Below are 25,903 nucleotides of genomic sequence, written 5' to 3'. Positions count from 1 at the left end.
AGTAGCCTCTTACCCCAGGATTACTCCAATGCTCTCGCTTTCCATCCACATGATCACTATAATATAAGCAGCGTACACGTGACTGTTCCCCACAAACCTTAACTTTAACTATTTTCCAGCTGGACGCGTTGCATCCTCCTTCCTGTAGCCAAGCTCATGGATTACAAGGTGGTGCCATGGAGGTCGACAACAGAGTTTTTGTACCTGATGTCGTGTTTCTACGCGGAAGACGGGACAGGTGAACCGCCGGAGGCTCAAAGTTTGTACCGGGGTGTTGAAATTGTTCGAGCTTGGTCCACTCGCGGTCGAGTTCCACACTCAGTCGAGTCAACATCTCAACTGGTGATGGCTCTGTTGACTGAAGGACCTTCCCAACGGCTCTCCCTCGCTCTATCTCTGTCTCGATTTGTGAGCGGTTTACTGGATCCTATTCAGCAATCACAGTTTGCTATCCCTATGTCAACTCTCGCGAAAACTCTTGGACTCCCTGCCTTTTTTGTAGAAATTAGACATGCAATCACGCATGAGGAACTTCCTAGTCTGCCCGTTTTACGGGTTGCTGCCCAGAGAGCGCTTCAATGGCTCTACGAGCATTATTGGATCGTGACAGCTTCTGTCAAGCCAGAAGATGTAGAGGAAACGGAACGGTTGAATGAAACGGCAAAGACCCAAGTACAGACTGAAATAGCACAGCTGCTTAAAACCTGGCGTACTTGGAGAAAAAGTCACTTGCATGTATCGACACTGAAATCCAAGAACCAGCAACGCTATGTGAAACGGGCCCTCGCTGTAGTAGACTCTATTATTACTATTGCTAACACCCGGCTCTCCTACATTCCTGCCTCAATTGTCAACGATGAGTTGCAAAATGATTTAACGTTCGCACTCGAAACAACCAATCTTCAGTATGTGATTGACTGTTTCCTGGAAAAAAAAGCATTGATTCCTGCGGGAGTAAATGACATCCGGTTATTCCCGAGCGTACAAAAGCTGTGGATCGTGTTGATCCAAGCAATTACCGAAGAACAGCCGCATTTCCTTCCCGGACTCATCGGTGCACTGTGGTCGGAAATCGACGAATACAGCAAGGCCGAGGAAGAAGACCCTTGGACAAGGGTAAAGATGTCCAAAGAAGATGAAGAAAAGGATGAAGAAACGCGTAGTGCACTCTCCTTCTATGCAAAATGGTACAGTCTTTTGGTTGCGGAAGCTTACACTGATCAACCTTGGGCCCGGTCTGCTACACTTACACAGACGCAACTCGCGTCCGTTTTAGAGACATGCCTTCAACGGAGCGATCCTTACACTCGAATTATTATCGACGATCTGGTCTCGCTGGACGAAGAACTGGAGAAACGCTACAAGCCTCTGTGTGCTTTCCGAGGCGATCAAATCCACTTCGTGGTTTCAGATGAAAACGAGCAAGGCACTAACGACGCTGCGAACGTCACCATTGAACAGATGCGACAGACAGTGCACGAGTTTTCTCAGCGATTGTCATCCATTGCCGCACCGTCGTCTGAAAACGATGCAAGCGTCCGTGTCTTTGCTAACCGAAAATGGGTAATTGGTCCTGAAGAGCTTGTTCCTATCGGACAAGTCATTCGTTAAAAAAGAAGAACTTCACCGCGAAAGGTTCTTTGTGCTTGTATTATGTAAGAAACGAAGAAATCATTGTTTAAGCAGGTACCCTCCGTCGCATCAATGTGAATACCGCACAGGTTCTGCAGGGAGTTTTGGAACACAGAGAACATGTCCTGGGGATCAAAGCGAACATCGACGTACCTCTACCGCAGCTACATCATTCACAATCCACACCCTTCACTACCTACCACCCATTTTTCCAAGAACTTCGACTTCGCTACAACCCGTTATGATGTACATTGAAATTTTTTGAACAAGAATAAATGACTATGTTTGCATTTACTCTTGAGAGCGGACCTTAGCACCAGCGTTGGTGACCTTAACACCCAAGGCACGGGCCTTCTCAATGATCTCGACACGCTTGCGAGCAGACACGTTGGAGGCAATCTCGGCAGCGAAGGTCTGTTTTGCATGAGCAAAAGCTCGACGTCGGCAACGTTGCGGACAAGGAAAGCCTTCAAACCGTTAGGCATGCAGTACTTGGTCTTCTTGTTGGAGCCGTAACCGATCTTGGGCATGCGGATGGTACCGCGGAAACGACGACGAACGACGCCATCGATACCCTTGGGCTTTCTCCACGACTCACTGACACGCTTGAAGTTGTCAGATTGGTGACGCTTGAACTGCGTAGTGTGCTTCTTGACGATCTTGACGGCAGCCATACTTGACCTGGTGTGTGGTGGAGGTTTCGTGTTTCCTTCTTGCTAGAACCTATTTGAAACGTGACTGCTTTTTCGCCGACGGGCGCTCGTTGTCGTGGCGACAACGAGCATGAAAAAACCCTAAAACCGGATAACGAGATTTACTGGGGTTTAGCGATATTTTGTAACTCGTTAAAGGAATAAGCAGTGCTGCATGTACCAGAACAGTGAAACGTGTGTCGTCAGTAAGACAGACATGTAATTATGGTAAGCCTGCTCACTCTACCTTGTTGTTGCTGATCGTTCGGCTCCAATTTGGTAAATAAATGAATTTGACTAAAAGTTTTTTAGCCGTTTAAACCGAAAACAGTGCAAAAAACGATTAATATAATACCGAGTTGAGTTTCTCCACACATCAAAACAGTATCCCTTCCCATATATTACGATTTTCGCTTTAACTGGTTCTGACATTTGTTTACGCAGCAGAAAATAAGGTTTTGAAGCGATCGCTAAGCCGAAAACTTTATTTTTGTTCCTCGACAATAGAAGCAGAATTTCAATTTCGGTAGAAAATGTTAATAAAACAGTTATTTGCACACATCTCCTTTTCAACAGCATCGTCAGCAGATCACTCGTTTAATACCTAACGGTTCTGTAAATTTACTTCACTGCCTTCAATTCAATAACTCGTGCAAGCGTTGAATACCTAACCCTATGCCATTCTATTCATTGTATATAGGACCACACATACAATTAATCAAATGATGAATGTTGCTCATAATACGACAGAACCTTCATTGGACATTTTCCATAAACGACAACGTTGTCATGAAGGCTAGAATGTCCATTAGTCCATTTCAGTCGAACAATCAATTTTCCGTTCTGTAAACGTTCAATTGCCTCAACACGCTCCACCATATCTTCCCAACTTTTGCGTCTAGTTGGTGGCTTAAAGTCGTCCTCCGAATCTGACGAACTGGATGAGAAGCTTTTGATCAATGCCGAAGATGAGCGAGTACGAGGGGGGGTTGTCTTTTTGGTCCTTTCGTTCGACAGCCGTCTTCGTTTGGAGGTTTTTGAGGTTTTCGGGCTGGCCAACGTGCTAGATCGACGTGAAGTAGTCAATAGGCTCGAGCTCCTTCTGCGTTTTGTTGATGAATTCTTCGGGGGGAATGGGTCCGGCCTTCCGCCTCTTTTTTTCCAATACTGATCAATCATGTCTTGACATCCAGCACAGTTTTGTTCATGTGTCCATGTATTATCATTGGGATCATCATAGGACTCCCATTTGATGTAATAGTCATAACCCCATCCTTTTCGAAAACTTGGTCGGTGATTTAAGATCGCTTCTACCACGTATTCCCCGTCATCGTCTTCTTCTTCGTCTGCTTCTTTTCCTTTTTCTTCCTTACTATTTTCAACCTCTTTTTTATCATCTGCAGTGTCGGCATTCAGTTCAACTTGTTTTTCGGTTTCGGCACTATTGGAAGCCTCGGGTACCTCTTTGTCAACATCTATTGGTTCAGCATTATCGGATGATGACGGCGACGAACTTTCAGAGTCTGATTGTTTCTGTAAGGTTAGGTCATTCCCTCATTATCTCTCTACGATTCTTACTTTTGGGGATTCTTCGTCCGAACTCTGGCTGCTTAATTGTGTGTCAAGTGGTAAATCAAATGTGACCGTTTGTTTGTTGGAGGATGATTTTGTGTTCCGTGTAGCATTGTCAGGGTTTGAATTCTTTTTTTTCAAAATCGGTGTATGTTCAAGCACCATGTCTTAAGAGGCGAGAACTTCAAACAAATTGGAGATTAACGGGTTCAAAAAAGGTGGGAAATAGAATCAGTTTTCCTTTTGGAATGTTCTGAATTGTCACAATTGAGGTTGCTAAAATTGACCAAAAAACACAAAACTTGTTATCTCCAGACCATATATTGAGCTATGCAGGGAGAGGACACAAAATTACATTAAACAATAAAGTTTTGAGATTCTATTAAAGCAAGGAAGTTGCCAGTAATCTTCTTCAGCCGATGTCAAAAGTCTGACACAGCAGTGGAGTCGGGTTTCATAACATAGAAATTTACCCGTGTAAAATGAAAACGAAAGTAAAACGAAGAGTTTAGGGGTGCATAATTGATTTCTTTGACAAAGAAATTAGTACAAGCTGTCCTACTTTTTTTTCCTGTTTTATTTGATTTTTTAAGTTTTTATCTCTCGTTGCTTTTTATTGAAAAAAAAAAAAAAAAAAAAACAACAATTGAAAATTCGATGTTAAAGATAGATATTACACATCGTTGTACTCTATCAAATTTTTAAACTAGGTCGTCTTGTTATCGGTCGTTGATTAATGAATATATAACTTAACAGAAACGAAGAGTATTTATTTGGTCTACTTTTTTGGTAATTGAATCACTAGAGATACGAATTCAAGAGTTTTCTATAGATTGATAATCCATTTACTCTTTATTATTATACTCATATACTAGGCGATGCTACTCTCTGACATCCTTAAATCATAACAGCACGTATGAGGTCGTTACGGATACTTTGCTGAAACATTGAGATTCATATGCAACATTTGCTGTAATGTACTCGTAAAAGATGGCCAAATTCATTATGCTTTCAGTTTATGATGAGTCTCATTAATGTAGTAATCACTCCACGGACACTTCGAGATCCATTTACGTCTTAATCAATTAACCCATTCATCATCTGAACGATAGTCTGTAACATCAACCTCCAATAACTCATTGACCCAACTACATATATGAACACATCATTTACGCTATAAGCTTCGTCAAGTGTAATTACCGCAGAGAAAGCTCATTTGATTGTTCGGCAACTTAGTCACGAGTGACGCATCCACCCCTACTCATGTGATGAGCTTTAAAGCTAATAATGGTCATTTGTCCCTCTTCGATTGGATGTTTGTTCGCTTAACTGGGCAAGGAAATGATTCTTGTCATGAAGGATTTAATAAGAAAAATACACATTCCCAATTATTAACAAATGCTGGATGATGCACTCACAATCTATCAATACGGACTTCAGTCTATAAAAGTTTAACACTAAATCTCACTACAACTAGCTTTGTTTCTCGTAAACGCATAGCGAAAGAAGAACTATGCTGGCGCGATTCAAACTTGGCGAAAGGCGCATATTTGCGACACCATGCGATATGTGTGCATTTTTAATTTCATGCTTTCAACGTATTTATTTGTAAATGACTCATTGTTACCTAAAATGTATGATTCAGAGTATTATGAGAAAACCGGTAAGTGTAAGTTTTGGTAAGAACAAATATCGCAAAGAGTGACGTAGACTGAAACCAAGTCTTATATAATGGACAATGTAAGTTCATGGCTCATTAGCAATTGACGTGAATAGCAATCGTTGTGGTAAAAAAAAAATACAATGCTTGCTAATCTTCTTTCTTTCCTCGCCGCCTCTACCCTTGTGGTACCTCAAGCCGCTGAAGCTTTCTCCTTAACGAGATTGTTCAAGAAGAGCGCTGATGCTACTTCCAAAATAGGTACCCGTGCTGATGAAGGTGTTGTTTTCAACGGCACTGGAAACGTTGCTGGTAACTGGACCTACAATGCTACAGGATCCTACAGCAACCAATCTATGCCTGCAAACTACACTCCTGCCGGTGGTGTTGCTCCCATGGAGCCTAACCCCGTTTACCATCCTTTGAGTGACTTTGACTATCAATCTCTCACACTCGCTCTGTACCATGAGTACATTGAACTTGATCTCTTCAACTGGGGTCTTACCGCATTCAGTCAGCAAGAGTTCCAACAAGCTGGTATCAATGAAGACTACCAACACTTAATTCGCTTCATGGCCCAACAGGAAATTGGCCATGCTGAACTTATTTCCAACATGTTGGGCCCTAGCGCCCCCAAGGCCTGTACTTACAACTTCAACTTCACCAGTGTTGGTGAGTACCTTACCTTTGCCCAGCATCTCACCAAGTGGTCTGAATCCGGTGTCTACGGATTCTTGGCCCACATGAATTCTGGTGCTGCTGCAACGTTGTTGTTGCAATCCATTAGTACTGAGGCTAGACAAGAGATGTCTCTTCGTCAACTCGGTGGCATGTTCCCTTACCCTGTCTGGTTTGAGACTGGTATTCCTCAATCATTTGCTTGGTCTTTGATTGCTCCTTACATCGTTTCTTGTCCTGCCAACAACAGCCGTGTTGCCTGGCAAAACTTCCCAAAGTTGAGCATTGTCTCGCCCAACTTTGTCTCAAACGCTTCTAACGGTTCTTACCCTCGTTTCCAAAACGGAACTTACATGTACCCTGCTGCTGTCTCCACGAACCGCACTTCCATGACTGTCCCTGGACAATCTGTTAGCTTCATCTGGGAGACTCCCGGCCACGGCGTTGGTCCCAACAGCTCTTATGTCACTACTACTTCTGCTAGCCAACCCCGTTACGCTGCTTGGATTTCCCAGCTTAACGTTACGTACACACCTTTGAACATGACTGGAAACAGCAGCGGTGTTGCTATGCACCCCTCTGCTTATGTGTTCCCTAACGCTACTCAACAGGTTGTCAACGGTACTGCTTTCGTTGTTCTTGTTGACGAGGCTATTCCTCTTACTCCTTACAACCTTTCCATTATTAACGAGCACGTTGTTGCTGGTCCCGCCGTTTACTCTTCGGATTAAGCTGCATCTAATTGCGATTAGTGATCTCGATTAATTTCGAATTGCTATAGTATCTTGTATTATTTAATTTTTATTTGAAGAGTCTAATAAGTTATGATGTTTATGATGATTATGTGTCATTATGTGATGTAGTATTAGAAACTGACTTGTAACATTCTCAGTGGGTCTTTACCAGGAACAATTTGTTTTGTTTTAAAACGAACTTGTCGAACACACAAACCAAAAGTATTATTTTGTTGTAGTCCAAGAAGTGCTAAGTTCTTTTGAGATACTTTGTATTTTATCACATTTTTTTTTATTATGAGTTAAGACATTGAGAGGTTTCATGCCGCACCGAATAAATATTATCTCGCTAACTGAGAGCAATCGCGCAAATGTGCGGTATACCCATGGCACGGAATAGATGTAGTATCAAGCATTTCCATCTGAGGGAATGCTTTTTGTAGAGATTAGTCGTTCATAGCAAACAGTGATTATACGTTATATTTAGGGAACCGCTATGTAATTGAATTGGTATTTACCCCGTTTACAGTGTATACGTTCATATAAATACATTAACTCAAGTTCATATTTCATTAAACAATGAGTGCTACTAACTCCTTCTGCAATATTGCAGCACCTGCACAACTGAAAGTCTATCGTTTAACAAGGAAGCGTGTAAAATTAATACAGATGTACTACATCGATTGCCTATACTCGTTTTACTATCTTCATGAAATTTAACTATACGAGTAAGCGAGCTGAAATAATTTATCTAACCCAATTAACCTAACAAGTAGCCGACGACTTAGATAGGAAGTCCATGCAATTAATGCTTATTGAATCAAAACGAATACTCAAGTCTTACTTTTAACAATGCAGTACAACAATTGTATTGCACGTTGTCGGCTTGACCGCCTCTGTTCTCATACAATAGTTTGTTTCATATATTAAAATTCAGCAAATGTTTTGTAAAAGTTTTCTTATGCACACGGTATATTGTTGGACAAAATCCTCTTAAATCTCGTATTCTATTATTCACTTTCTTCATAACAAACTTAGGTCACGGAATTATAGCTATGTACATTTACAAATCTAAGACGGAAGTTATTCTAACAGCTCTATTATGAGCAGTTCGGACAGTTCTTGATAACGATTTAGTGTTCATATCTTAACGTTTATCAGAGTGGTAATACACGTTTCGCTATTTATAGAAGAGTCGTTTATTACTCCAGTTTCTGCTATGAACCTAAACATTGCAGGTTGGGTCATGTAAATTACAAAGAAGCATTTGGGAAAATGTTGTCATTTAAAGAACAATTTTTGTTGGCAGCTGGCTTTGGGTAAAGCATTATGAATGAACAACTTTCTATGATGCTGTTTGTTACTTTACGTCTTTTTTTGAAGCCGTACAGGCTTTATTGACTTTTCATTTGGTCGAAAGAAAAACGGCTATGAAAACTTTTTCTCCATTTAGCTCATCCGCGAAGTTATACAGAGCAAACCACAAAAATAAAATTAAATACAAAATCTAGCATTGCTCAACACAAAATACGTTTTAAAAGTATACCTGTTTATCGGTTTTTGTTCAAACAACGAGTTATATAGGAAGGTTTGCTAAATGTCGTCTCTCGCACGTTGGATTATTACCATTGGATTGGAGGTTCATGTTCAATTGTCTACAAAGTTGAAATTATTCTCTAGAGCACTGGCCGAAAATCATAAGGCTCCTAATTCTGCTGTGTCTTTCTTTGATATTTCGCTTCCAGGAACTCTTCCCATTGTCAACCCAGAAGCCATTCGTCTTGCAACAAAGGCTGCTCTGGTATGTAATTGTGAAATTGCACCGTCTTTGGAGTTCGACAGAAAACATTACGTTTATTCTGATCAACGTGCTGGATTCCAAATTACTCAAAAGAGAAGACCATTAGGAACGAATGGTTTCGTTCGTTTAAATGCCGCCTTGGATGGCGTTGAGAAGGATCAACTTGTGGAAATCAAATGTCTCCAATTGGAACAGGTATGTTTTGCTTAAAATGAGTGACGCATTTCTGCGTGTTCATTTGTTTGTTTCGTTTCATTCTAATTTAATACTAACATTTTTATAGGACACCGGAAAGACGGTTAACGAGTTGAATGAGGATCTTGTTCTCCTTGACTTCAATAGAGCAAATGTGCCTTTGATTGAAGTTGTTACAGCACCTTGTTTCCATAGTCCTCATGACGCCGCTTGTTTCCTTCGTAAACTCCAGACTATCCTTAGACTTGCAAATGTTTCGGACGCGAAAATGGAATTGGGAAATATGCGTTGTGATGTAAATGTATCTGTTGCAAGTGCCGAAAATCCTACTAAACAATTAGCTACAGTCGAATTGAAGAATTTACCTTCTATTCGATATGTTGAAATTGCAAGTGAGCTTGAAGCCAAGAGACAAATTGAGCTCCTTAACAATGGATCCTCTCCCGTGCCGGAGACGCGTTCCTACGATGTTGAGAAGAACGCTACCGTTTTTCTTAGAAAAAAGCGTGGCCCTTCAGACTACATGTACTTGCCTGAAGCTGACATTCCTGAAATTACTCTTACTTCTGCGTACGTCGATGACGTACGTAAGAGTATTGGACCGTCCGTAGATGAGCTTCTTGAGACATTGTTGCAAAAGAAATATTTTAACCTTCAAGACGCTAAAGCTCTTTTGCAAACGGAAGACGGCCTTTCCTACTATCAAGTTTTAGTCGGTGAATTGGAAAAGGTCACCTCTTCTATGTCCCCGGATGTGCAACTGAAGGCAGAAAAACTCATCCCTTTTTGGTTGGTGAATGAATACGTCGGCGACTGTGCCAATGCTCCAGACGAGAAACGTGACCTGGATACTATTCCACCTGCTGATCTCGCTTTTCTTTTGGGCAATCTCGCAAATGGAACGCTCTCAGCTTACGCTGCTAAGCATATCCTTCAGCTTGCTGTTCAGGATCCAAAGAAAAACTCAATTTACAAGCTTGTAAATGAAAATGCAAACGCGGAGTTTGATGAAAACACGTTAAAGGATTTGGTGAATGAACTTATCCAAGCCAATGGTGACAAGGTGAATGCCTTGAAGGTGGGAAAGGACGGTGTCTTAAATTGGTTCATTGGAAATGTGATGAGACGCTCCTCCGGAAAAGCAAAGCCTGATGAAATTAAACGACTCATCAACAATACGGTGCTCTGTGAAAATTCCAGCAAGTAACTTACATAAAAAAGGGACTCGGTATAGAATTTTTGGTCGAGGACATTAATTTATTGAACAAACAACTCGTTAAAAGAGGTTAAGGGTTGAAAAGAATAAAAATAAATACGGATTACACATTACAATTGGTTTGGGATTCGGAATATGGGGACGATCGTTCCTTTTGCAAACTACTTCCAGTAAACTTACTTTTATTGCAATGATAGATAGAAAGGTAAACAAGAACACCAATTAGACCCAAAACAATCCTCTTTTATTTTTCTAATCTAACTAAACAATCGTTATGATGGCTTAAAGGATGGTATCACAGGAGTCGTACGTATCATTAAGAATACGGTAAAGATAGGATGGAGGGTATCCTCCGCTAATACTTGTTAGTAAGACGTTGGAAAGTAGCAAAATGTATAACGTACAGATTTGTAATAAACAGGTCAACCAAATCGGGTGGAATGTAATCGTAGTAGGGATTCAGAATATCGGCTCGACTTATGAGCTCACTTTCCGTAAACGGCATAATACTTCCAGGAGCGGATAATTGAATGATTGACTCCAAGTCGTAGGGGTATACGGGACTTAACTTGTAGATACCAGAACAAACCACAACAGGAGTAGCGTGGTACCTAGCTGCTTGAGCAACTAATTGAGCACCACTGTTGGTCATCAAGCCACCATTACCCAAAATAGCATGGGTGCCTAAAATGACTTTGTTCACGCGAGACATGATGGCGAAGATGGCTGCATCTGAAATCACGGTCGTGTCAATACCCGCATTCGCAAGTCTTTTTGCCATGGAATGGGCTTCACTGTGCTCATTGGGGAAACCTTCGGCAATGATGACCGAAAACTTTCTTTTCTTCGCAGCATAGCATAAGAAAGCCTCCACAGTCTTAGAAAAACCCTGTGTCATGATAATTTCATTCGAATGAATGTGATCCATGGATTGAACCTCAATATCGGTGTTGATTTTATCGAGTTCGTCGATCACTTCTTGAATTCCAGAAATGATGGCGCCTCGCATATCCATACCTCCAATTACTCGTGAGTCGCCGGGAATTCGAGTGCTTGACTCGGTTGTAGGCCGACCAAGTAAGTTAAGCATAGAAGAATACATTTGACTAGAGATAGGCTCATGCATCTTCATGGCTTCACTTTCTGCTTTATATATCATCGTCTTAAGAGACGCGTCTGAATCACTTTTTTGAATCGAATCCTCTGCAGCCTTGCAAAGGTCCTGATACTCTTCCCGAATAATTCTCAAAACACGGCGAACAATATTTCCACATGAAAATTCTACAAATGGTTAGCAGACGAATGAACACAATAACCATAGCACACGAAAAACACATACCTGTAGGCTGCGCCTTTACCAATTTATTACCGATTGTGTGAACAATCTGCAACAACTGATCCACGGTTGACCATCTTGTTTGAGAGATAACCTGGCGCATAACAAGCGCCGATTCAACAGCTACTGGAAAAGCACCTTTCACTTGGCGACGCTTCAATCTCGCAATGAGATTACTCACGGCTGGGTAACTATGTTCAATATTTTGAAGAGCTTTATCTGCCATAGTTGTGAATTCTAAACCGTTTTTTACGGCCAATCTTCTGTAAAGTCTAAATTAGATTGGTGAAGCTGAAAGAAGGTTTCGTGGTGGTAGTAGTATTCACAGTACTTCTAGCAAAAAGACGCGCATTTGCTTTATTCAACGGTAAATATTCGTAGATTGACTTCTACAGCTTAAACTCAGTTATCGATGTTGTTTAGCACAGATTCGTAGTAATACTGTTCACAAAACTTTTTTTTTTTTTTTGGTATTATTTTTTGCGTGGGCGTAGACTTTGAACGAGTAACAGTTCTCACCACCAATAATTACATTTGATGCATTCTTGGCAGTAACAATTTGCTCATGCTTAAGTGTATGATGAAACCAGTATGCGTCGTCCTGGGGACGACTGGTGCAGGCAAATCAGACTTGTCCATAGAATTAGCAAAATGCTTTGCATCAGAAGTTATCAACTCAGACTCGATGCAGATTTATAAGGGTCTGGATATTATCACCAATAAAGTCACCGAAGAGGAGATCCAAGGTGTTCCTCATCACTTGATGTCGTTTTTGGACTTCAACAAAGAATACAGTGTGGCAGAGTTTGAACAGGATGCAAGACGGGTGGTACGTTAGAATTAATAGAAAAGACTATTTTCATGAAGCTCAAAACTAACCAGTTTGGAAGATTGACGACTTGCATGCCAGAGGTAAGATTCCTGTCATTGTCGGGGGTACACACTATTATTTACAATCTCTTCTTTTTAAAGACTCAACGTTATCTGATATCGATGTAATTGAAAAAGCAGCTGGTAAGGACACCACAAGTGAAAAGCATAAAGACGCTTTTATACTTGACGAAAGCCCTCAAGTCATGTTAGATTATTTAGAAAAAGTCGATCCTGTCATGGCACAGCGGTGGCATCCACAAGACGGTCGCAAGATTCGGCGTAGTCTTGAAATCTTCTTTCACACGGGAAAACGCCCAAGTGATCTCTATGCTTCTCAAAAAAAGAATGAATTAGCACTTCATTACAAAACCCTTGTTTTTTGGCCTCGGTGCGATTATTCTGTATTGGCGGATCGTCTTGACAACAGGGTTGACGCGATGCTTCAACGCGGACTCGTGAATGAGATTCTCCAGTATCACGAACTAGCAAAAAGTCGGAACTTTGAGCCAGATACTACTCGGGGTATATGGCAGTGTATTGGCTTTAAGGAGTTTATCCCGTGGTTAAAAGATAGAACCGAAAAGTCATTCGCTTCCGGCGTTGACCGTATGAAGATTTCCACTCGTCAATATGCAAAATCACAAGTAAAGTGGATCAAGAATCGGTTCCTTCCTCAGGCTGTTCAGATTCACGACCGCGATTCAAGTTCTGTATTATTCTATGTGTTAAACTCTACTGACTTAACACAATGGAGGCGCCAAGTGTCTGATGCATGCGATATCTTTCGGGACTTTTTCAACGAAAACACTGCATCTAACATTGTTCTTTCTGAAGAACAAAAGGAACTGTATGAAGAAGCACGCGGTAGGCTCAAAATTGATCCCAACGATTTACACAAAAGATTTGTATGCGACACATGTCTAGACAAACGGAGGGCACCGTTTGTAGCCATAGGTGAACGGGCATGGTCCATCCACTTGGCGAGTCGTAGGCACAGACAATTTGTTCGGCGGAAGACGCAGCGGGAGCAGTTGTCTCAATATAAAAAAGGTAGCACCTCTGTAGAGCCCTCCGTAGAAGGAAGCAATTCAGAAGAAAACTAAACCAGAATGGAATCAAGGCCAATCCTAATTATAAAATAATTACATTCACCAGAATTTGCATGCTATATACTGTTTCTCATTGGCACCTTCCCTCACACGGATCTCACTGCTTGCAACCACATTATATTATTAACGCATACATTTCATAGAAAAGACATTTTGAATCTAATAAATGTCGATATAGTAAGAAATACACGAACTATTGCTATTTCACACAAATGGATTTCTAACCTTAATTCTAGGTTGCTATAAGTACACCAGCTTCTCCAATTGCTCGTACTTGAAACGCATATCCACCAAAGGCTGCTAGATTTACAGGTCTTGTTGTCACTGAAACGACTGAAATATTACTCTCAAACTAAAACCTTCTTTCTATCTGCAGACGAGATTAAAAAACAAAAAACACACATCAAACTTAAACCAATAAACTTCAACAGAAAACACGAATGGCCAAGATGCTCTCAAAATCATAAGCCGACAACCAACTCGTAGAGTAATTTTGAGATGCGCGTTGACTATAAAAATATCTGTGCTATCATTGGCTGAATCTGGTCCCGCCCTTCCTCGACTACAATAAACCCGCGCTACCACTGTGCAAATGAGACCAGAGCACAAATGTATCATTTTGGCAGGGTGAGAATCCTTCCACGGTTTGCTCGTAGTTATTCTACGGCAAAGTCAGTACCTCAAAATGTTACTGAAAAGATCGTTCAAAAGTTTGCCAAGGATCTTCCCGCTGACAAATATGTCCGTTCTGGTGACTATGTCACCATCAAGCCCAAACACTGCATGTCCCATGACAATTCATGGCCTGTGGCATTGAAGTTCATGGGCATTGGTGCCAAAAAGATTTTTGACAATCGCCAGGTCGTAATGACCCTTGACCATGACGTTCAAAACAAGAGCGAAAAAAATCTGCGCAAATACGAGAGTATTCGCAAGTTTGCTGAACAACAGGGAACTGACTTCTATCCTGCCGGACGTGGTATCGGCCATCAAATTATGGTCGAGGAGGGTTATGCTGTGCCCAACAGCATGGCCGTCGCCAGTGATTCTCATTCTAACACCTATGGTGGTATTGGTTGTCTTGGTACGCCTATTGTGCGTACAGATGCTGCCGCTATTTGGGCTACTGGTCAAACTTGGTGGCAGATTCCTCCTGTCGCTCGTGTAGAGCTTGTTGGAAAGTTGCCTGAAGGTCTTTCCGGTAAAGATGTCATTGTGAGTTTGTGCGGTGCGTTCAACCACGATGAGGTATTGAACCATGCTGTCGAATTCTCCGGCGAGGGCGTTTCGACGCTTGGCGTCGATTCTCGTTTGACAATCGCAAACATGACCACTGAGTGGGGTGCTTTGTCTGGTCTCTTCCCTGTTGACATCAAGGTACTTGAGTGGTACGAACGTCGTCTTCGTGCTGTTGGACCCAACCACCCTCGCATCACCAAGGGATTGTTGGAGTCCATTGAAAAGAACATTCTTCGTCCTGACGCTGGTGCTGCTTACGCCAAAAACCTTGTCCTCGACTTGAGTAGTTTGAGACCTTGTGTCGCTGGTCCCAACTCTGTCAAGATTTTCAACCCAGCACACGAACTCGAAAAGAAAAACATCAAGGTAAACAAAGCGTACCTTGTTTCCTGTACTAATGCCCGTGCATCTGACATTCACGAGGCCGCAAAGGTCGTTCGTGGAAAGAAGATTGCACCCGGTGTTGAGTTTTACGTTGGTGCTGCTTCTACCATTGTTCAGGAGGAAGCCAAAAAGAATGGTGACTGGCAAGCGCTCCTTGATGCGGGTGCCATTCCCTTACCCAATGGTTGTGGCCCCTGCATCGGTTTGGGTGCTGGTCTGCTGAAGGACGGCGAAGTGGGTATTAGTGCTACGAACCGTAACTTCAAGGGTCGTATGGGTAGCCGCGAGTCTCTTGCTTACCTCGCCTCTCCTGCTGTTGTTGCTGCCTCAGCTGTTGCTGGTAAAATTGCCTCTCTCCCTGGACTTGAAGAAGTCAAGGGTGAGGTTGTTAAGTCTATCTCTGATGCCTCTTCTTCTGCTGGTTCAAGCAATGCTGTCCCCTCTAAGACTGAAATTCTTGACGGTTTCCCTGAGGTGGTTTCCGGTGAGATTGTTTTCTGTGATGCCGATAACTTGAATACCGATGGTATTTATCCCGGCAAGTACACATACCGTGAAGATTTGACAAAGGAGGATATGGCTAAGGTTTGCATGGAAAATTACGATCAAAAGTTTGGTCAAATTACCAAGCCCGGTGACATTCTTGTGAGTGGTTTCAACTTTGGCTGTGGTAGCAGCAGAGAACAAGCCGCTACAGCCATTTTGTCTAGAGGCATACCTCTTGTTGTCGGTGGTTCTTTCAGTGACATTTTCAAGAGAAACTCTATCAACAATGCTCTTCTTGCTCTTCAACTCCCTGAACTTGTCTCCAAGCTTCGCGACGCATTTAAGTCTAACAACGACCCCACTGTCCGTACCGGTTGGAAGCTTGAATGGAATGTTCGCGATAGCACCATCACCGTAACGAACACTGAAAACAAGGTTTGGACATGGACTGTTGGCCAACTTGGTGAATCCGTCCAAAGTCTTTTCATCAGAGGCGGCCTTGAGGGCTGGGTGAAGCATCAAATCTCCGCCTAAAACTTAATTATTTAAAAAACACTTAATCTTTTTGATACCTATCTTGCTAGACTTCCCCTTTTTGAAGTAAATAGAAATTGCTCTGTTTATTATGAAGATGTTTTATTCAAACATGTTACTTGAGTGTGTCTGGGGTTTTATGCTAAGGTTTTTCGGATTTTTGTCGCTTCCGGATTGAGCGTTGAGGATCCGGGAGGTCCTCGGCTTCAGTAACGTTTTGGTACACTGGTTTTGGTTGTGTCTCTGTGTATGTTTTTGTAAAGATGGGGTCCTTTTTAGCAAGCTCAGCATATCTTAAAAGCGCTTCACGGGGATCCTCATCTCGCATACTAGCAAAGGGGACTGATGCTTCATCAATTGCTTCGCTTACTCGACCAATTTGAGGTTGACGAGACAGGATAGGGTTTTTCCTAGCTTCATTTTTACGCTTTCGCGCGTTTGTAAAGTAACTTGAGATGGACTCGTTTGTCTCTTCAACCAAACCCAATCCATTTGATGTGCCTCCTGAGCCATCCAAAGCATTGATATAAACAGTATTTGTGAGATTGTCATCGATATGTTTTGTTTTTGGTCCTTTAAGTACAGCGTCTTTAGCTCCACGAAGGGATTCCATTGCCGAAAACAGTACGTGAACATCACCGGAAGACATACCAACGGCCAATTGATTGATCCGATCATTCCAGGAAATGGATGTTATACTGCTTTCTCCAACTGAAGATCCTTGCAAAGCAAACGACAGACGTGCATGTAAGCTCAAGTCCTCGGCATTCAATACATTTAAGAAACATCCTTCCGAACTCGAGGCACAATTGCCTACAAGAACAAGCTTTTCATTTGGACTAAAAATAGCATTGGAACCAAAAGAGGGCGTTTTTAGCTCACAAGAAACAGCAAGAGCAGTTTTGATATTCCGGGTGTCCCAAACCTTGACGAGATTATCACCGCCCCTGCTGAGCAGTTTGGTACCACTTTTTGTAAAGAGTAAAGACTGCACATTAGTGTTTGGTGCATGAGCATGCATAATTTTCGAAGAGGGTCGTAAAAGTCGAGATCTAAGATCCCAAAAATGAACGCTACCATCGTTGACAGCAGTACAAATTTGGTTTTCATCTGAAGGATTCCAAGCGCAAGCCGACACATGTGGCCGTGAAATGCCTGCAGCAGCATCCGTACGATGAACAAATACTTGAATTTGTGACTTCGTCCGTTCAACGTCCCAGATACGAGCTGTACTATCCGCACTACAAGTCAGGAACACCTGTGAGCTTTGTGGTTTCCAACAGCCATCCGTAATTTCCATAACATGTCCTTTAGTGTTCAACATATCACGAATATATGCATCACCTTTTACAAAATCTGCCAGCACCTTTCCATTTGTGTCTAACACCATGGGTTTAGAATGCGAGTATAAGGTGAGAATCGTATTTTTTGGGGATGCTGTAAGTTTCACTACAGGATATCGACCTGAGCGCTCAATATCAATATTAGCCGGGTCATAAACATGAAAGGGCTTCGGATTGTAGGCATCCATTCCATGGAAATCCCAGCACCGGATAGTATTATCGAGCGAGCCAGAAATAAATCGAGTACCCGAAACATCGAACGTGCCTGTAGTGATACATTTTGAATGTTCTTTAAGAACTAACTCATGAGAACTGGGGACACCAACATCCTCATCATCACTTTCGTCTGACCAACCATCACTGCTTGAAGAGTCGTCATCGTCATCAGATTTTTCTTGAGAAATTGGTTCCTTAGAGATCGTGGTTTTGTAACAAAGTTCGTCCTGTTCTTTGTTACGTTCAAATTGCTTGAGAAGCAGCTGTGGATTTTGTTTCACTTGTTGCTTTCCAAAAGACGCAGGAATAGCCGCTTCCATTCCATCAAATACTTCAGCATTCTCATCTGAGGAGCTCATTCTCATTTAAAGAGAAAACAACCTAAAACTAAAGAAGCCAACGTTTGCCCAAAAATTGTGGCTAATAACGCTGATGATGAAAATTCAGTACGGATTTCTTGTCGGGAACGTAGAACTCTACCTGCCACCTCTAGTACTCGTACTAATAGCTCAATCCGAATAAATGGTAGGACCGATTCACGTTTTGCGCTTCTATTTTTGAATGACAATTTTGTTTTCCTCGTCCTGCATGGGTAAGAAGTCATCGTTTGTTGTCCACCAAAAAGTCATATTACCGTCCATTGCTCGATTGCGTGTATTGTCTCGTTCGAAAAGAAGGTTAAACAGTTCCTGTTCATGTTAGCGGTTTCATGAATATCGATGGGTTGGAGCGTATGTATCCATGGTTAGATTTTACGACGTCGACGTGCTAACTTTTATTTCAGTGCCCGGAAGGGAACGGCCTCATGGAGTTACGGTTATAGATATGACGGTGGAGGACGCTCCGCAAATCTTGGAATCAAGTACGCATACTGCTCCTGTTGCATATTACGACTTGACGCAAGAACGAGTTTCTCAAAATGTCAACAGTCTTCCACCCTCACGGCAAGTCGAGACATCTCAAAACAACGCAGCTCCAAGGTTTCGGGCTATCAATCAGCCGTCTGATATGGAGCAACAACGGCCGCGGTCGTTCACATCACGATTAACGAGCGAACAGGCTCGCATCCTCCGAGCTATTCGCTTTCCTAATTCACGACTTCGACGTACTGCTGCTCCAAAGCCAAAAGAAAAAACTACTACTAGGGCCGCACATGTTGGTTATTCGGTAAACATTCAAAAGGAACTTCCAATTGTGTGTCCGGCTTGTGAAAAGGAGTTGGTCTCTAATGAGGATGTATCTGTCTTTGCTACTAAGTGTGGGCATGTCTACTGTTCAAAATGCGCTGCTCCTTACCGGCGTAAAGCAGGATCTTGCGTTGTTCCACATTGTGGAGCTAGAATAACTCGTAAGGCTATTTTCCCATTGTACTTCTAGTAAGTCTACGGGGAATGTGCAAAGCTTCTACCTCTGAAAAGACGGCGCCATTCTGAAAATCGCAATATATTTGCTCACCATTCCGTTTACGTGAGCATTCTAACTCATACTCAAAATTCGTCAAATTTTACAGTGTCACATCACGGCTGTTGTGTTCCTTTCTCCATCACTCATCCGATTAAACAAATCTCATTCTCATTCTCATTCTCCCTCACTGTTTACCTTTTCATTTCGGTATCAAAAATCTAACTTCCTTCCAGCCATGTTACAATAGTCACGGTTCTTATTACTATTATAGATCTCACCCACCTCCTTAATGAAGTATCTTCCTCACATCATTGCTTTTCACCATTCTTTATATAGTCTAGGTATTATAAATTTCCGACATTTGAAAAGTAAACATTTCGCTTATACGGCTTGCACGACTGCTCTTATTCTATGAGACGTTTCTACAACAATACTACTGATTACATTTTCACCGAAACATTCCACGTCCGAATCAAGAATTTCTGGTAGTCTCATCGTGTCCACTACCAAGAGTGGTGAATTGGCGAACAGAATCGCCAGCAAGTCCAAGCTGATTTCTAATGTGAATTTTGACCGTAATACAACCAAGGAGAAAATTATTTGACACATGTTGCTTCCAAATTCTGCCTCTGGGGCTGTAGAAAACCATTTCGCTTCATATCACCCATTTCCATTGAAACCATTCCCCAATGACGTTGAGACACCAGAAAGACGTCCGCTAGTGTTACACTTATCAGAGTCTTCTACAGAGTTGTATTCTCAAGGAACCGGACATCAGGAAGAGCGCGAGGAATGGCCTCTTACGGACTCTACTTCAGAAACTCATTCTATTCCTCCTGCGCCTACCAATTCCACGCCAAATACGAGTGAAGGCGAACGGAGTCCTCTTCTCACCAGCTATCCGGTTCTCGAAAGATGGGGAAAACAATTGATGGAATCCCTGAAGCTGAAACGAAAATCCCATAAACGTTCGCAGAAATCTATACCCCCGATATTTTATTCGGTTTTTACAGCACCTCCGAACCTGTTAGATCTTCCCAACGTAGAGCTTACATACCCGAATCATGGATGCTACAATCAACCAGATTTCGCTCAAAAGCTTCGCTCCATTCAACTTGCTATTCGTCAGGGAGTGTATCCACTACTCATAAAAAAGGGATCTTCTGGGTCGTATTTTACATTGGAAGAGAGCGGTGAAATTATAGGCATCTTCAAACCTAAAAATGAAGAACCTTATGGCAGATTGAATCCCAAATGGACAAAATGGTTCCATCGGACAATGTTCCCTTGCTTCTTTGGTAGAAGCTGTCTTATTCCCAATCTGAGCTACATATCCGAGGCTGCTGCTTGTTTGTTGGATCGTAGTCTTGGACTTCACATTGTTCCTTACACGGATATTACGTGGCTTGCATCTCCCACTTTTAACTATGATTATTTTGAACGCAAAGCGTTTTTGTCTGGCAAGAAACCATTGCCCGACAAAATTGGCTCTTTGCAACTTTTTCTGCGGAATTACCATACCGCATCCGAGTTCTTTCGCATGCATCCAGTCCCTAAATCGATGTTGAATTCCTTAAGTGGGTATGCGGCTTCCACCTCGAGTGAAGAATCGTTTGCTGAAGAGGGCGAATGGTATACAAACTTCTGGAATGAAGAGCTTTGCGAGCGATTTTCACTCGAACTTGAAAAACTGGTACTTTTGGACTACCTAATGAGAAATACAGACAGAAATATGGAAAACTGGATGGTTTCTCTTTGTTTTGAACCTGAATGCCGGCATCAAGATGATCCTATTTCTAACCATCATTCACTTACTGAGGACGACTTACCCCATTTTCATATTGGAGCCATCGATAACTCACTTGCGTTTCCTTACAAGCATCCAGATGAATGGCGTTCCTATCCTCACGGCTGGCTGACGCTGCCTTCTATCTTTTTGAGAAAGCCATTTTCGAGCTTTACTCGCACGGTCTTTCTAAACAAGCTCACCTCAAAGGACTGGTGGAACACTCTTTACGTTAAGATGCGCCAGTTACATAGTCAGGATTCTGACTTTGAGGACAAAATGTTTCGACGACAGTTTTCGTTATTAAAAGGCCAAGCATACAACATTGTTGAGACATTAAAGGTCCCTGGAAGCAATGTGTACCACTTATGTGAATGCTCGCCGTTTTATGTCGTGGATGAGATTGTTGAAATATCACTACCCGATGCGGCTCTTGACGAATTTCAGCACCCTACGCCTCCGATTCATTCGGTTGGTTACGGAAGTATTCAAATACCTGCTTTGCGAAACTATGCCACATTTTCCACTCCTTTTTCCACGTCTGCACCGACTCCTGCGCATGGGTTTTCGAACTCAGAAACCAACCTGAAAGGCATGAAGGATGGAAAGGGGTCAAAAAAGGACTGGAAACGAAAACATTCTCGAACAAAGAGCTGGAACACCGTGGCTTCAAGTAAGCCTGAACGACGTACTGTCATCTTTGAGCGGTTAAAGCCCGTTTCACACTACCCATTTTTTACGACTTGCTAAATTCCAAATGCTTTTAAGGCCACTAGACGTTGCCGTCTGTCACTGATACCCTCGAGCTTTCTAACATACCCTGCATCTTCAATGATTTGTCCTCGGATATCCTTCCCGCTGCGATTTCCTGTATTCACAGTTTTCTTCAACGACCCAGGTTTGACACTGGAAACTCTTATTTCATTTTTCATTAATCCTTTCTTGACCATACCCTGCGACTCATACATTCAATTTTCAATCTTTTGATACGTCTATCTTTTTCTCGTCTCGTCTTGTCTTTTATTTCTTTTCTTTTTCTTTTCTTGTCTTTCATTTTTTCTTCTTAACGCTTTATGTAATAAAACGTCCTCTACACTGGTCAATGTAATTTAATAAAGCGTTGTATTTCACTAAAATTGCTTTCTTGTCAACAAGAAAATTAAAAACTCGCCATGAATAGAACCACCCATCCCGCTAATGATAGACGATAATTGCATTAAAATCATAATCAAATCGTTTCATTCCTTACTTCTACGTCTCAAATCGGTCTCGTGGGTTCCGTCAACCAGACCTTGAGACGTACACACGTTCGTGTCTGTAGCTCCTCTTCCAACTTTGAGAAACCAGCAAAAAAAGCTAAACGCATGCGTAACTAAGGTGATTTTTCGTTTATTCATAGTTCATCCTTCAAGGCTATTCCAGTTACTGTGTATAGAACCTTGGAATTACCAATTGTGTTTGGCATTACTATTGAGTTTGAAAAGAGCCCACGTAAACGACAAAAAAGTCCATTAAAAGTGAAGATTACTTATCTTCTCATTGAATTATGGACACAGTGAACGAGAAAGTTGATCATGGGACCTTTTCTCCGTCGAACGAGTCTATAGCTTCTTCTCCAGAACGAAGTTATGTCCAACAAAAGCGAACTAAATTAAGTGCCTTTTTCAAAGGGTATTCTTTCCCCATTAGTATTTTCTCTATTGTATTTCTTTTTCTCGTCTTCCGTTCATTTGTCGATCACCAGCCTGTGAATAGTTGTGAGACTAGTACCGTGTGGCCTTCTTATGCTCGAATACACGACTTCGATGAACGGTACACAAGGTTTTCAGAGAAATATTCACTGTATCTCTACCGAGAAAAAAGCGTAATCGAAAATGCAGAGCCCTCGGGCATTCCAATAATTTTCATTCCTGGAAATGCCGGCAGTTACAAACAGGTCCGCGCCTTTGCAGCGGATGTAGCACACCAGTTTGCAGACTTACTTTCAGCTTCTTACGACGAGGCAATTGCTTCTGGAAAGCGGAACCTAGACTTCTTCACTCTAGATTTTAACGAGGATTTCTCGGCATTCCACGGGCAAACTTTGATTGATCAAGCCGAATACGTTAATGATGCGATTGCTTACATCCTTTCTCTTTATCCTGATACGCGAACGCGGTCCTCCTTTCCTGATGACGATTTGCCATATCCAACTTCAGTAATTCTCCTGGGCCACTCAATGGGAGGAATGGTTGCGCAGTCCGTATTCTCCCTATACAACTATGTAAAGGGGTCGGTGAACACAATCATCACACTCTCAGCTCCACACACAATGGCACCTTTTCCCATTGACCGTCACTTGGTTGAATTCTATGATTCGGTAAAAGAGTACTGGACCAATTCTTTTCTACAACCACCAGAGAACAACGCTCTAGCTGATGTGTTTGTTCTTTCAATTGGAGGCGGAGGCCTCGATACTACAGTTGTTCCAGAATACTCTGCTATCTCAAGCTTTGTACCTCCTACAAATGGTCTCGTAATTTTTACATCCGGTATACCATTTGTTTGGGCAGAAGTGGATCATGAAGCCATGGCTTGGTGTGAACGCTTTCGTCAGGTTGTTAGCCGCGGATTATTGGCAGTTACTGACGCTCGCTTTCCTGGTGGTACGAAGCCTTTGGATGAACGGCGTGCCCTTTTCTGGCGTACCTATGTGTATGGTGCTTCCATTGGAAACGATTTGTTTCTGAACAAGAAGGACCCACTCAAAGAAATGCTACTCTATTCCGAAGACACCGAATATCTGGGTGAAGTTGCACATGTCACATTCGACCATTTTGGCGATAGTAACAAAAAGAAAACTGTTGTGCCATTACCACATGGAAAGTTTCAATCTTTTCAACTACTCACTGACCAATCATTGGACATAGGTTCGCATGTTCGCGTACAGTTCTGTAAGTTGGATCCCTCTTCGAGCTTCCCTGGAAGCGACGATACAGAATTTGGTATTAATGCCCTTTGCCATGAAAAGAATGAATTTTTACGACTGTATCCAGCTTCCACGTTTGAAACTAAGCACCCACATGACGGAGGTGTGTTTTATTACTTGTCAGCGGAGTCAAAGGATCTAGTTGATTATGATTTTATCTTGATTGATGATCGTAATTTTGAAAGAAGAGAAGGATTTTTGGAAGGTTTCCTTTCACCATTATCCCTCAAGCCAACGCTCATAGACAGTTCAGTCTTAAAGCTTTTAACAGTTGGAGAGCGACTAGAGTTCTCACCGAACAACACCTTACTCTCGGCATTTCACTTTACCGGCCTTCAAAGCTCATTGTTCAGTTATAAGCTGACGCTTGAGTATGAAATAGACGATGGTGTGCCGGCTCTCTTTGCACCATTTATGAAACAGAAACTACAAAATCCGGTTGAATCTCGCTATTTTCCAAACATAAAATCTGCAGACATTATTATGCATGGTGTTTCGCCTTTTATTGACAACGTGGATACAATATTTAATAAGTCACTCGTTTTGGAGTTTTACATGAATCCTTTAAAGTATCAACATGTCTTCTTGAGGATACAACCAGATTACTATGGAAGTATGGGGCGCTTGCTTATGCGCTACAGAACCCTACTGGCTTCCTTTCCCTTCGTTATTCTCGCTTACGTTTTAAGAAACCAAATTACTCGCTTTAATAAAGGAGGTACGTGAGTCTATTTTACTCCTTATTCGCTAACTAAAATGACAGGTTCTTTCAGTGATGTTTTGGAAGCACTTGAGCTATTTGCTCGTCGAGGCCTAATAAAGCTGCTAGCAGTAGTTTCCTTGTTGACTGTTTTCTTGTCAATGAGTTATCGGGCTACGACTGCTTCTGCAGAACATGCCGACAATGCTGTCGCAGCTTGGAGGGCTTCCGCCATTAATTCCCGATCCGCGTTTTGGAAACAAAACTATCTGGTGTTTGGTTTACAGGAACCAATGGTCTGGATGTTGGCCCCTGTTTTGACCATTGTGTTTATTGGCTTTTCCGTTTCGCTAAATTTCTTGCTGACTGTGATTTTGAAATGTGTCTCCTTCTTAATCCGTATTTTTGTAAAGCTTAGGCGGTCTTTTAAAAACATTTTCTTTAGTCCGGCGAAAGAAAATATACAACAACTAACCCAAGAAACAGATTTGTACGTTTTTTTTTGTCGGTTTTATTTCAGTATAACGTTCAACTAACATGTTAGGGGAGACAATGTCTTCAAATGCAACAAGCGAACCATTCAATTTCGCATCATTGCGAATATAATCCTCCTTACGGTCTCGCTTACCGTCGTTCCTTTTCAATTTGCTTACTTATTTACCTGTTTAACTCAAATTTGCACTACTGCCAAGGCGCTGTACGCTGCAGAGTGTTGTGAATATGGACCCAGTGTTCGGAGGCGATGGAGCTTTTTCAACTTCTCGTTAAGTTTGCTTGTAATAATGCTCCACTTAGTGCCTTTTGATATGCCGATCATTCTTGTCTGGATTCGGAATGTTTCTATGCACTGGTATATTCCCTTTCCTACCCATCATAATTTCTTCTCTATTATCCCGTTTATCCTTGTCACTGAGATTCAACGAACGGGTCGGATGCTTCCACGAATGTCGGATTTAGAGTTGTGTCTCAACAATTTCCTTCTCTACTTCTTGTCGTTTTACTCCTTAATCTACGGAGCAGAGAAACCCTACCTTATTCACAATGTCGTTGGTCTTTACTTTATGTGGATAACCTATCTCTATGCAAAAGACTTCCGCCGCCGCGACAAGTTGACAAAAAGTTACAATCCCTCTTTTTCATGTTTCATTAATACACCGAGGTCCGCCCATGTGAGACTACGCTCGACGTATCCCAGTTTATTTAGCGACTCACCTCTACATAACGTAAACCTACTTACGCTCCTTGTTTTAGAATGTAAACTCATGTTGATTTATCAAGTTTCATTTTAGTTTATCATAAAGGAGTGAGAGAGCACAACACAAAACGGAGGGAATCATTAAACAGC

At 42.0% G+C, this 25,903-nt stretch overlaps 12 protein-coding genes across 12 annotated transcripts; 8 read left to right on the top strand and 4 right to left on the bottom strand.

Annotated features, from left to right (window-relative positions):
• Positions 1-67: 67 nt before the first annotated feature.
• Positions 68-2,883, top strand: SJAG_01581 (Las1-like protein). The gene has a single exon (XM_002172795.2). It carries the CDS (start codon positions 157-159, stop codon positions 1,609-1,611), a length of 1,455 nt encoding a protein of 484 aa, XP_002172831.1. The 5' UTR covers positions 68-156; the 3' UTR covers positions 1,612-2,883.
• Positions 773-2,381, bottom strand: SJAG_01580 (60S ribosomal protein L32). The gene has a single exon (XM_002172794.2). The coding sequence runs from the start codon at positions 2,304-2,306 to the stop codon at positions 1,872-1,874; it is 435 nt and encodes a 144-aa protein (XP_002172830.2). The 5' UTR covers positions 2,307-2,381; the 3' UTR covers positions 773-1,871.
• On the bottom strand, positions 2,860-4,505 carry SJAG_01579 (chromodomain protein 2). The gene is made up of 2 exons (XM_002172793.2): positions 3,903-4,505; positions 2,860-3,857 (listed from the first exon to the last, which is right to left on the bottom strand). The coding sequence occupies exons 1-2, from the start codon at positions 4,059-4,061 to the stop codon at positions 3,039-3,041; spliced, it is 978 nt and encodes a 325-aa protein (XP_002172829.1). The 5' UTR covers positions 4,062-4,505; the 3' UTR covers positions 2,860-3,038.
• Positions 4,506-5,528: 1,023 nt separating this feature from the next.
• Positions 5,529-6,965, top strand: SJAG_01578 (fungal protein; the record flags this gene model as incomplete). Its single annotated transcript, XM_002172792.1, has 2 exons — positions 5,529-5,565; positions 5,818-6,965. 2 exons carry the CDS (start codon positions 5,529-5,531, stop codon positions 6,963-6,965), a joined length of 1,185 nt encoding a protein of 394 aa, XP_002172828.1.
• Positions 6,966-8,151: 1,186 nt separating this feature from the next.
• On the top strand, positions 8,152-10,549 carry SJAG_01577 (glutamyl-tRNA amidotransferase beta subunit). The gene is made up of 2 exons (XM_002172791.2): positions 8,152-8,964; positions 9,053-10,549. Exons 1-2 carry the CDS (start codon positions 8,566-8,568, stop codon positions 10,169-10,171), a joined length of 1,518 nt encoding a protein of 505 aa, XP_002172827.1. The 5' UTR covers positions 8,152-8,565; the 3' UTR covers positions 10,172-10,549.
• On the bottom strand, positions 10,403-13,578 carry SJAG_01576 (translation initiation factor eIF2B beta subunit). The gene is made up of 3 exons (XM_002172790.2): positions 11,520-13,578; positions 10,585-11,461; positions 10,403-10,535 (listed from the first exon to the last, which is right to left on the bottom strand). Exons 1-3 carry the CDS (start codon positions 11,740-11,742, stop codon positions 10,463-10,465), a joined length of 1,173 nt encoding a protein of 390 aa, XP_002172826.1. The 5' UTR covers positions 11,743-13,578; the 3' UTR covers positions 10,403-10,462.
• On the top strand, positions 11,984-13,706 carry SJAG_01575 (tRNA isopentenyltransferase). Its single transcript, XM_002172789.2, has 2 exons — positions 11,984-12,345; positions 12,407-13,706. Exons 1-2 carry the CDS (start codon positions 12,082-12,084, stop codon positions 13,490-13,492), a joined length of 1,350 nt encoding a protein of 449 aa, XP_002172825.2. The 5' UTR covers positions 11,984-12,081; the 3' UTR covers positions 13,493-13,706.
• Positions 13,707-14,051: 345 nt separating this feature from the next.
• Positions 14,052-16,226, top strand: SJAG_01574 (homoaconitate hydratase Lys2). The gene has a single exon (XM_002172788.2). The coding sequence runs from the start codon at positions 14,108-14,110 to the stop codon at positions 16,139-16,141; it is 2,034 nt and encodes a 677-aa protein (XP_002172824.1). The 5' UTR covers positions 14,052-14,107; the 3' UTR covers positions 16,142-16,226.
• Positions 16,102-18,706, bottom strand: SJAG_01573 (WDR70 family WD repeat protein). Its single transcript, XM_002172787.2, has one exon. The coding sequence runs from the start codon at positions 18,063-18,065 to the stop codon at positions 16,284-16,286; it is 1,782 nt and encodes a 593-aa protein (XP_002172823.2). The 5' UTR covers positions 18,066-18,706; the 3' UTR covers positions 16,102-16,283.
• SJAG_01572 (SUMO-targeted ubiquitin-protein ligase subunit Rfp2) lies at positions 17,745-19,426 on the top strand. Its single transcript, XM_002172786.2, has 2 exons — positions 17,745-18,431; positions 18,485-19,426. The coding sequence occupies exons 1-2, from the start codon at positions 18,410-18,412 to the stop codon at positions 19,075-19,077; spliced, it is 615 nt and encodes a 204-aa protein (XP_002172822.1). The 5' UTR covers positions 17,745-18,409; the 3' UTR covers positions 19,078-19,426.
• SJAG_01571 (phosphatidylinositol 4-kinase Lsb6) lies at positions 19,371-22,167 on the top strand. The gene has a single exon (XM_002172785.2). The coding sequence runs from the start codon at positions 19,712-19,714 to the stop codon at positions 21,638-21,640; it is 1,929 nt and encodes a 642-aa protein (XP_002172821.2). The 5' UTR covers positions 19,371-19,711; the 3' UTR covers positions 21,641-22,167.
• Positions 22,168-22,436: 269 nt separating this feature from the next.
• On the top strand, positions 22,437-25,827 carry SJAG_01570 (GPI inositol deacylase; the record flags this gene model as incomplete). The annotated part of the gene is made up of 4 exons (XM_002172784.2): positions 22,437-24,576; positions 24,622-25,048; positions 25,103-25,727; positions 25,810-25,827. The coding sequence occupies 4 exons, from the start codon at positions 22,437-22,439 to the stop codon at positions 25,825-25,827; spliced, it is 3,210 nt and encodes a 1,069-aa protein (XP_002172820.2).
• Between the last annotated feature and the right edge of the window lie 76 nt (positions 25,828-25,903).

Source organism: Schizosaccharomyces japonicus, assembly GCF_000149845.2.
Source record: "Schizosaccharomyces japonicus yFS275 unplaced genomic scaffold supercont5.3, whole genome shotgun sequence".
Taxonomy (NCBI): domain Eukaryota; kingdom Fungi; phylum Ascomycota; class Schizosaccharomycetes; order Schizosaccharomycetales; family Schizosaccharomycetaceae; genus Schizosaccharomyces; species Schizosaccharomyces japonicus.
This window is presented reverse-complemented; position numbering and strand designations above follow the sequence as displayed.

Coding starts and splice junctions, on each gene's coding strand:
- SJAG_01581 (XM_002172795.2), top strand. CDS start 157: ATGGATTACAAGGTGGTGCCATGGAGGTCGACAACAGAGTTTTTGTAC.
- SJAG_01580 (XM_002172794.2), bottom strand. CDS start 2,306: ATGGCTGCCGTCAAGATCGTCAAGAAGCACACTACGCAGTTCAAGCGT.
- SJAG_01579 (XM_002172793.2), bottom strand. CDS start 4,061: ATGGTGCTTGAACATACACCGATTTTGAAAAAAAAGAATTCAAACCCT. Junction 3,858..3,902: donor CGGACGAAGAATCCCCAAAA/GTAAGAATCGTA, acceptor CTAACCTTACAG/AAACAATCAGACTCTGAAAG.
- SJAG_01577 (XM_002172791.2), top strand. CDS start 8,566: ATGTCGTCTCTCGCACGTTGGATTATTACCATTGGATTGGAGGTTCAT. Junction 8,965..9,052: donor AATGTCTCCAATTGGAACAG/GTATGTTTTGCT, acceptor ACATTTTTATAG/GACACCGGAAAGACGGTTAA.
- SJAG_01576 (XM_002172790.2), bottom strand. CDS start 11,742: ATGGCAGATAAAGCTCTTCAAAATATTGAACATAGTTACCCAGCCGTG. Junction 11,462..11,519: donor GGTAAAGGCGCAGCCTACAG/GTATGTGTTTTT, acceptor AACCATTTGTAG/AATTTTCATGTGGAAATATT. Junction 10,536..10,584: donor GACCTGTTTATTACAAATCT/GTACGTTATACA, acceptor AACAAGTATTAG/CGGAGGATACCCTCCATCCT.
- SJAG_01575 (XM_002172789.2), top strand. CDS start 12,082: ATGCTTAAGTGTATGATGAAACCAGTATGCGTCGTCCTGGGGACGACT. Junction 12,346..12,406: donor AACAGGATGCAAGACGGGTG/GTACGTTAGAAT, acceptor CCAGTTTGGAAG/ATTGACGACTTGCATGCCAG.
- SJAG_01574 (XM_002172788.2), top strand. CDS start 14,108: ATGTATCATTTTGGCAGGGTGAGAATCCTTCCACGGTTTGCTCGTAGT.
- SJAG_01573 (XM_002172787.2), bottom strand. CDS start 18,065: ATGAGAATGAGCTCCTCAGATGAGAATGCTGAAGTATTTGATGGAATG.
- SJAG_01572 (XM_002172786.2), top strand. CDS start 18,410: ATGAATATCGATGGGTTGGAGC. Junction 18,432..18,484: donor GAATATCGATGGGTTGGAGC/GTATGTATCCAT, acceptor CTTTTATTTCAG/TGCCCGGAAGGGAACGGCCT.
- SJAG_01571 (XM_002172785.2), top strand. CDS start 19,712: ATGTTGCTTCCAAATTCTGCCTCTGGGGCTGTAGAAAACCATTTCGCT.